Raw genomic sequence first — 9,997 nt, forward strand, 5'->3', positions numbered from 1 at the left:
GAGCTGGAGCCAGTCAGCCAAGGAAGAAAACTCTGTCTTCTCAGCAGAAGCAAATGCATTGCACCCCACCACCCCAGCCAGCAACACGGGAATGTGTATTCCTGTACTCTTTACCTCAGCTTTCTTTTAAGAAGCAAACAAAATGTCAGCCTCCTGAAGGAATCCAGCTACATCAAAACCAAACAAAAGCATTAGGGACCTGCTCGAAACTCACTCTGACAGTATCATCCAGTCTCTCCCTTTGACCACTCTTCTCCAGCTAGACTTTTTTGTGCGATATTAGTGGAGTTCATTAGTTTTTTGGACGAGGCTTTATTTCAAACACTCCAAATCTAGAAGAATATGAAACGTGCCTCTGGGGAAAGTGAAAAATCTAGATTCAAGCTCCTTTGACTCATGTATTTGGCTTAGCATTTCCTCTGTCAAGGAAGGGTTTCACAGACCATTTGCAGCAACGCTGATCATTTTGGCCATTAGGCTGTCACAGATAGGCTATTCGCTACAGCATGGTTTGTAATGGAAAGTTTGTATGAGCTGGGTTAATCGAAGAATTAGTTAAATGACAAAATACATTCGGTGTGTGTGGGTTCCTTCCTGTGTTTCTAACAGGAGTCCAAGGAGGGGCAAGTTCAGTGCAAAGGGAGGCTTTGTTCAATTAAGTTGACCCACCTTTTACCAAGTGATTCTTCAGGAGCTGTTTGGGTTTTTCTCTGCAGTAGTTCTGGGGGGTTCACCAGTTCCCAGCTACTGCTCATCCTTTGCCACTCCTTTCTCAGGAAGGAGAGCGAGGATATGAGTAAAGTAAGTAATTTTAATAGGAGATACAAGAAAACACATAACCAACCTTTGAAATTTGTTGCAGGGATTGTTATAACCTGATGGTCTTAGCTAGTATTCAGAGACATTTCCAGTGAAGTAAGCTGTTTTGACTGAATTCATCTTCAGAACTACATTCATGGACTCTAGAATTTAGCCAAAAATTTACTGCAAATAGGAAGTTAAAGACAATTACAAAAATAATTTCAGAGCTATTCACTAAAATGCATCTTTCTTTAGCAATTTCTGGTTTTTACTGCATTTTACAGGCAAACCAATAGCCCAACCTTTGGCTGAATTGCTATGAAACAGTAGTTCTGCTAACAGTTTATTGATGTTGCTTTCTTATTATTTAGCATCTGGTTTTGATATTAATTATTTAGCTTGTATAGCAAGGCTGTCACAGAGTAAACAACAAAATAGCAGCTTGAATTATAGAAAGCAAAAAACAACCAACCACAAGGAATACAGTAAAACTGTTAGACAACACAAACTGTAAAATTATTTTCTTTCAGTTACAGAAATGGACTGCCATTTTTCTGTCTGGGGAGTTTTGGCCTTTCTGAGTTTGGCTCTGGTTGTTTCGTTGATACTGAATATTTCACACTATATGAAAAAGAAGCAAGGTAAGTAATGTTGTTTCTCTGTAAGGAATGGTGTTTGAGTGTTTAAAATGTCTGTAGAGAAAGCCATCACCGCTGGGAGATTTCAAGCCAACAAATTGATTATTTTGAATCTTAAAAGTTATCTTTTGGCAAGAATGATTCTAGTTGAGAGGATGTACATTTTAAAACTTTTTAGGAGAGTTAGGTATGATTACAGAATGATTGCTAGCTGCCCAATCCGCTGCTAAAAACAACTAAATCCATTCTCTGAAGACAAACCAACAGAACATGTACAAGGTGAAGAATTTAGTTCTGCCTAAATTTTTATTTTTAAAGTATATTTTTAACATCTGTAATTTCCTTTTTTAAAGTGTACTTTTCATGTAACTGGTTATCATTTTTACTTTAATTTAAAAATTATTTTAAATAGCTGCACTAATACAAAATACATGAGAAAATTTTCTCCTCCCAAAATTCCTGAATGCTTATTTGAATTTCAGATTTCATACACGTTATGCTTAATCAGTTTATTTTGAAAAAAAGCTCTAATTGCTTTTCATCATGGGATCCTAATGTAGCTCTTAAACCAATATGTCACTCACAATAAGGAACTGATTTGTTTAATTTATGTTAGAGGGTGACTACAGTCATACTCTGATTTTGGTTAAAATTGACTATGACTTTTTAACATAATTCATTATGCCAGTGCAACCTCTCTTATGCATACAATTCTACAGTTATTAAGTTGTACAATCCTCACCACTCCCATGCAGGGAAAAATGGCCTTTATGCAGGAAAAACTGCACCTGTGCTATATGCATATGGATGGGCAGGCAAACAGTAGTGGATTCAACCATGTTAAACACATACATATAGATAATCTACATAAACAGAAGGCCTATGCTTATAAACTGAACTCACAAAGTATAAGAGAATTAGATCATTACAGGATATTAAAAGAGCTGCTGGAGTGTTGTGGGATGTGGGGGGTGCCTTTTTGGTTTATTTTGTCTTTCAGTGCTACTAGGCAGATATTTCTATGATGAAAAATCACAGTCATTTACAAAACTAACCTTGAGCAAAGTTTCGGTCAGATTGGCTGATGCTGCATTGTTTATGGAATTGGAGCTCACCATGGTAAATTCTGGAGTCCTGGAGCAGAGGATAGAGTCAGGCATTCCTGAAGCTAATCAAGCTCTAGCAATAAATCTCTTTGTAGCTGTTGCCTCTCTGCTTCAGTTTCTTCATCTGTGTGGATCACAGGATATCTCTCTTTCAGAGATTTGAGCAACAGAACTAGTAAAATAAATGAACTCTTCACCTTGTAATATAAACACATGATGCACCTCCCTAGGCAGAGAAAAAGATGAGGTAGAAACAGAAGGAAGAGGAAACAAGGAATTAATCGCATGTGTTACAATACATTTTGGGGGTCTTGCAAATTAACAAAGACTTTGAAGCCACAGCACAGAGTCATAACACAAGCATTTCTTGTATTAGTCAAAAGTATTTGAGAAAAGCAGGGGGACAACTGAAGGTCCTGAGAGCAAGAGCTTTCAGTTTTACTCTCTACAGTGAAAACAAAACCATGTCAGTTAAGACAATTATCTGAAGTGTTCTAAAACAGCACATTTCATTTTCTCTTAACTTTATTTTTTTTTAACAAATTTTCCAGCTAAAATGTATAACAACTATGAAGACAACAGTCCAAGGTAAGTTGGATTAAAAAAGTTTCTTTCTGGCAAGGGTGAAATAAGCGATAAATAACAGATGGCTTTGGCAGGATAGCATAAAGGACAATCCAATATCTCTTGCAGCCTGCCTGAAAATGTCGGAGAGCAGGTTGGTTATAGAAAAAAAAGTTTTCTAAAGAAAACAGGAACAAAAACTACGTGGAAGAGATGTGCTCCCGTCATTTTATCAACAATGAAATAATTGCATACTAATATGATAATTTTATATACTGAACAAAGTACAAGACATTGAGCTAAAACACTATTTACTATCACTCAAACTCAATAAAGCTATACTAATTAAAAAGAACTCTCAAAAAACAATGATAAATTATAGTCAGATATTTAATACTTGTGGAGCAATAATTTATATGTATTTACATTCCATACCTTTTTTAATTTTTTTTTATACACATGATTTTCAAAAGCAATAAAATGGAGCCTGTTTGTAGCTGCTGGATAGCTCATGATCTGCTACAAGTCTGTTTCTCTTATTCCATATTTAAAAAAAAACAAAACAAACCACTTTAGAGAACAGAGATGGAAAGAGTCTCATCTCAACCCAAATATAAAAGGCCCTTGAAATAAAAATACAAAAGCCTTCACCTGTTCCCCCAAACCAATCCTCAATTACAAATTTACTTGAAGTTGGGAAGTGTCTGTTTGTCTATTACTGCCTGTTCAGTTGAAAAATACTGCCGAAAAAGTGGTGTTACATTGCATTACTTCATTCCCTTGATGAGGCACAGTATAGGGATGCAATAGGAACAAAGTTACACAGTGCTTCCCACTAACAATTCCCATCTTTACAAACATGCTTAAAAACATTTTCAAGTAACCCCAGGTAATGAAACACAGAATACCACTAAATATCCAAAGCTGAACTTTGCTTTGGTGTTCTCTAGTTGTGTCGACACAAGTATTTTAGTTGAATCAAGAATGGACTTTTTAAGAACATCTCCCCAAAAGACAAATTTAGTGCTTTAGTTTGTATTGCAAAGTGGTCTCAGAGAACAAGAACTAGGTTCCTTTCAGTGATCATTAATATTTCTAGAACTATATCAAACAGTAGTTTAGTAGTCTCAAGATTAGCTTTATACTTAAGTATACAGACATTGCCATTTCCTCCCCTTTGGCAAAACTGGTATTTCCGCCCCACTCCCATATTTTTGGTCCTCTTTTTTGGATCACATACAATCTGCTATTGCTATATGTGTGTAAAATGTTTAGAGTGGAATAGTGGTGTCCTAAATAAAGCATACTCTGTGAATTAAAAGTATTTTTCCATTTCCCTTCTAGCTATGATGACTATTACACAGAAGATGACCCAGTTTATGGCAATCTCAATCAAGATATTTTAGGTAAGCTTCACTTTAAGAACATGTGGCTTTTCAGAGGCTATAATAAATGTATGGTTAAAAGCTGACTGACCAACACTTTCTGTGTTTCTCAAATAGCAAACTTGAGAATCTACCCCTTTTCAATTGCTGTATTAATACCTACTTGTGATAGAACTACAAACCATCATACTGCACTACTGTAAGAGATCTGACCAGATCTCACACTGAATTTGATTTTTTACAGTCCAAATGGTCCTGTTCATCCAAATATCTCAAAACCAAGAGCTTTTCTACATGTGAAGCTGCACCAATTGAAATAACAGCTTGATCCGTGTGTGTTAAAGCAATCTAAGACATATTACTCACTGCCCAAAGTCAATGCTCCCACAGAAGCTGGCAGAAACAAACACATACCAGTTGTCTGCTGGGTCTATCCACAGATCATCAGCAACGTTGACAAATATGCTGAAACAAGCCCAGTGGCTGAATGGTGGGCAGACATAGCTTTTCTCTGCTTTACTGGGCTGAAGTTAATAATCCTTGGCAGAGAGATACCACATTAAAGACAATAACATCATATGACTGCAGCCAGAGCTAGATATGCTGAAGGTATGTGTCTCAAAGGCCTTATGGTGTTAAAACAGTATTTAAGCAACAGGAACACAACTTTTTTTGCTAGCCTTATTTGGGGTTAAGCAAAACTGAACTAAAGTACTTGATCTGCGGGGAAAAAAAACCAAACCCAACTTTTTCATATAGGGTTTGTATAAATTTAACTAAGCCAACACTCAAATGCATTGACACTACAAAAGCCTGAAAACTGTAAGGAAGTAATCTGTTTTACTGATGACTAAAATGAGAAAATAACTTGCACCAAATTTACAGAAAACTGAAAGCAGAGTCAGGAACAGAATTTATCACCAGCTGCTGCAACTCACAGCCTCTTTCTGAGCCAAAGCAAAGATTGTCTATGCTGAAAAATACATCAGTACATGGTTATCCCCCAATTGCAAGACGTCTTCCTAGCAGTCTAAAAGGATGTCCACTTAGTGAATAAGGAGAAACTTCCCATCCATATGAACAGAAAATTATTTTGATTTTCATAGTATGTGTATCTGAATTTCTTAGCTATTTGCCCCTCTATAAATAGAGGAAGAGATCTGTGTGTGATTTCAAAACAAAACAAACTTCTACCAAAGTAAACTGTGGGGAGTTAGTTCTGTAACAGGGAGGATCTGTTGAACTGATCTTTTAAGACTCAGTAGTGTCTCTTAACTAAAACATTTTTCTACTTTGATAAATTATAGAGGAATGTTGTTACGAGCAGATGAAGTCCCAGCCTCAAAGGCCAGTTAACCAACTACAGGTATCTCTAATTTTAATTCTGGATTTCTGAATTAGGGTAATGTGGTCTGTCTCAGAGTTCTTGTGTTTATCCCTTGACAATATATAACAAAAATCTTCACACTACTCATTACAAAAATTACCATGCATCAGTGTCTCAGTTCATGAGGGAATTTAAGCACAGACTTGACCCTTTGTTCAATCCGGGTCATTAATGAGAGAGCAGGAGAATTACAGACAGCTCATTTCCATCCATATGGCATGATAAAGCTCAGTCACAGGCATGCAGATCAGGCTGAATTAAGCCTGTGTCTACTGCTATGGCTTATGTAAAGAATTAATTTTATTTATTTTGGACATCAACCAAATGAAAACATAAGCTGCATCACATGATAATCATGAGTTTGACTGGCGCTCTCATGCCCAGCACAAAATCTACATACCTTAACAAATGAAAGACGACTGTTTTTCTATTGATTTGTATTTTGTTGAGATACTTGGATGCCTAAAAGCGTGCAAGCAACTGAAATTCATCTGTAATTGAAGCATTCCTAGCATCAATTTCCTGAGTTGATTTCCAGGTATTTCATAAGGAGCAATTTCCAGCCTCTCTCAGGATACTTCCAGGGGAGAGAAATATCCTTTTTTTATCTAGACTTTTTTTTTCCATTAATGTCACAGAAACAAAATAATCTACGAAAATGCCAATGTCAAAAGTTATTGACAGTTTGGCTTGAAAAACACAGCGAGAGGCAGGGGAAAGACATACAAAGCATACACTTTGCAGTGGAAATGAGATTATATATACAGACAAGAATCACCCATCATTGGTTTTCTGCACAGACAAAGCCTGTGAAAAATGTTGTTGTTAATAACTAGATTCTAATAAAAAAAAAAAAGTGGGAAGAAAACCAGATGAAATAATGTCTTGCATCCCAAAGAACTGGGACTGATTATGTAAGCTACCCTCATTCCCATAGAGAATCTTTCCAATAATACCTTGATGAATTTTTCCTTACTGCCACTAACCTAAGAACATGAGTCATTTACCAGCAGGTTATGTTGGTCTGTTTTCTGTGCTGCCACAGCTTAATCATTTGTACTTTTAATGAGTTCATTTACAGCTAGTTCGGGTAAACTTTAGCCACTATTATGATTACAGTGCAGACATACTTAAAGTCTTAGACATAATTTTAAAGCAAGCATAACTACTGAATGTTAAATACACCATGAATTTCCTTCTAGGTGGAGTCTGCTAGTCAGATGTGTTATGCCTCACTTGATCACAGCGTCAAGGGAAAACGCAGAAAACCAAGGAGAAAGACAGAGCCTTCATTAGAGGATGAAGAAGAAAGATCATCTAACCCCACCATGATGGCTTCCAAAGTTAGCATTTACCTCAATAGCGAGCAGCTGGCTGCTGAAAACACGGCAAACGTAGATGCCATTCATGATGATCCCATCAGATTAATAGGTTTGATTCATACTTCAAAAGGAGAGAACATTTGAAGTGGTTTCACGAACCAAATACATAATCATAAAGCAAGATCTGCTTGTTCATTCTGGAGGAGCAGTGAATGATTAGAGATAATATCTTGGCAAACTGACATACCAAACAATGGTATAATATGGGTAAGTTAAGTGTTCCAAAGTGTCTTCCAAGTGGACTAAGCAAGAAATAAGATCCAGACTGCCACTTTGAAGGACCTGCCCTGCTGAAGACATTTTGAAAGGGAGTTGTAGAAGCTGGTATCTCAGCATCCACACAGCATTGATTCCTTTGTTTAAAACAACCATCAACCTCCAAACAGTCCCCAAAGACCCACTCTGTTGTCTGTAGAGCTCTAGCAGAGTATAACTATTCTTCTATATAGGTTTTAACAGTACTTTTGGAAGGAAATTGTTTCATACTTGCACACTTCATGATTTAGTTGTTTTCCCAAGTAAAAACTGATCTGCTGTTCAATATTGTGTACTTTCCCACTGTGACTGGTCTACAGTAATAACACAATATATCTAAAGCTAATTGGAGAATAATTTAACAGCTTGTTTAAAGTAGTAATTGTACATCTTGCAAGACAAACAATATCCTTATATATCTTTAGTTTCCTTCTGTGAGCAACACCAGAACACATCTCAAATCTCAACTCCTCTACTAACATAATGTTGTATCCAGCCGAATTCAAGAGTCCGCAAAGATATTGGCAGATGATCTGTAACAACAGATCTCCTAAAGACAATTTTTTCCTTCTAATATTCTATGTGATGTTTAAATTCCTCTTGGGTTTTACATTGCCATTGCTACCAACTATTTTACAAAAGTAGAAAGAGCTTTTTATTTCCCCAAATAATTCACATACTGTGTGCACATTAATCTTAAGACTTCAAACTCATCAGATGGTAAGCTTTTATAGAGTGGGGATTTATTTTCGTATTCTGGGAGTCAATAAGTAGTAATAGCAGGAAACAGTAAGGCATGTTGATGCAAAATGCCTACCTCTAGGTGTCAGACAGTTCTGCCTTCTCAAAAAAAGGATATTAGTGCCTTTAAAATCCACACAGAGCATAGTGGCAAGGAGCTTGCAACTCTCAAACACATACAGAGCCCTGCAAGTGTTTCAGGTCCTGAAGGAGATAGCCCTGAAAGCAGTTACAAAAAAAAAAAACAAACAAAAAGCGCATACTACAAAGAGCCAACACCTTTTCTAAAAGCAGAAGTGGATGGACATGTCCAGAGATGGGACAAATTTATGAAGAAAAAAAAAATCAATGTAAAAGAAACAGTTCTTTGACAGCCTGGCTCATGTTTAGTTTAGCTCATACTTAATGAGCCTCTTTAACATCTATGCCAGACCAAAAGGAAAGGGACAACCCCTGCAGCCAAAGCTGCCCAGTGTCACTGCCTGTCTTGTGCTAGCACTTGCTTATGTGTACAGAAATCAAGTCAATATATGTTTGACTGTTACACCCCAGAAACAAGGCAGACTTGGAATTAAAGCGACTGTGTTATCACAGTCTTAGACCAACTACCATTGGATAAGCAAAACCAAATACTGTTGAAGAATCGATAAAAACCACTTTAATGGAGAACCATACTAAACAATGATCCTGACTAAGATCCTAAGGGAGTGAAAGGAGGGAGACAAATCCAAAGCCAAAGATCCAAAGCCAAAGATCAACATATCAGCACGTGAAGCACTAACTTAATTTGATTAGATTGGAAGGAATTATACTTTGTTTCATAGTAGGAACAAAATAAGTAATAAAATACATATCAACATACTCTTGCTTAAACTCACATATCAAAATTGTTTGAATAGCATTAATATGTAAAATATTTATATAAAATATTTCAATTTAGCTGGCACCAATCAGATTCAATACTCATCCCTCCGAGACGATTAAAAGAGAAAGCTTTCTTAAACAATCTCTCAAACAAATAAGCACAGGCCCAAGAGTCTATTTGTTACTATTTTCCAACATACACATGAAACAAGGGATGCTGTATTTTCATTTAATACAATTTGTGTACACTTTGTGCAAAAGTTGCTATTTCCTAGTTTTCTCACAGCATTTGCACTCTTAATTATGCCTTTCCTCTAAAAATTCCAAAGCCAAAGAACTTCTGGGTTACCTAAATTCAACATGTCATTTCAGCCTGATCATTAATTTAATGGAAATGAAGTACACACTTCTCTCATTGAGTGTACATATAACAATAAGTCCAATTCATAGGATTTAGTTACATCTAGTTTCCTCTGTAGTCTTAGTCTTCATTGTTTAGTCCAGCTATTTATTTACACCATTTTTCAGCAGCTGCTTTCCCTTGCAACATTGCTTGCTAAAAGAGCAAGGAACTTTTGTAAATATTCTCCTTCAATATATAATTCCTTTCCACATTTAATCACTGCTTCCATTAAATTATTCACCGCTGCTCTCACAGACTCCACTTCAGGATCATCTTTAATCCTATCAACTGTTTCCAAGGCACTTCTAATGCTGCCACTGTCCAGATTTAGCTTTATTCCTCCAGCTCTTTACCCTCTGTCTGCTTAAATAAGTAACTGAATGACCTGGTTTGGTTTTTTTTTTTTTTTTTTAGTGACTTTTTGGGATAGTTTTCAAATGACTACTAAATTCTTACGTGAAAGGGCATGTT

The 9,997-nt window shown here is 36.4% G+C and overlaps 1 protein-coding gene across 1 annotated transcript; it reads left to right on the forward strand.

The window, feature by feature from the left end:
• The first annotated feature begins 1,339 nt into the window (after nucleotides 1-1,339).
• On the forward strand, nucleotides 1,340-7,347 carry TRAT1 (T cell receptor associated transmembrane adaptor 1). Its single transcript, XM_072851441.1, has 6 exons — nucleotides 1,340-1,442; nucleotides 2,056-2,058; nucleotides 3,097-3,133; nucleotides 4,454-4,515; nucleotides 5,802-5,860; nucleotides 7,084-7,347. The coding sequence occupies exons 1-6, from the start codon at nucleotides 1,340-1,342 to the stop codon at nucleotides 7,345-7,347; spliced, it is 528 nt and encodes a 175-aa protein (XP_072707542.1).
• The last annotated feature ends 2,650 nt before the right edge of the window (nucleotides 7,348-9,997 follow it).

Source organism: Ciconia boyciana, chromosome 1 (genome assembly GCF_034638445.1).
Source record: "Ciconia boyciana chromosome 1, ASM3463844v1, whole genome shotgun sequence".
Taxonomy (NCBI): domain Eukaryota; kingdom Metazoa; phylum Chordata; class Aves; order Ciconiiformes; family Ciconiidae; genus Ciconia; species Ciconia boyciana.

What these genes read in the sequence shown, in the direction of transcription:
- TRAT1 (XM_072851441.1), top strand. Translation starts at nt 1,340, where the DNA reads ATGGACTGCCATTTTTCTGTCTGGGGAGTTTTGGCCTTTCTGAGTTTG. An exon ending in TATGAAGACAACAGTCCAAG is followed by an intron (nt 3,134 to 4,453) that starts GTAAGTTGGATT and finishes TTTCCCTTCTAG; the next exon opens with CTATGATGACTATTACACAG. An exon ending in GGCCAGTTAACCAACTACAG is followed by an intron (nt 5,861 to 7,083) that starts GTATCTCTAATT and finishes ATTTCCTTCTAG; the next exon opens with GTGGAGTCTGCTAGTCAGAT.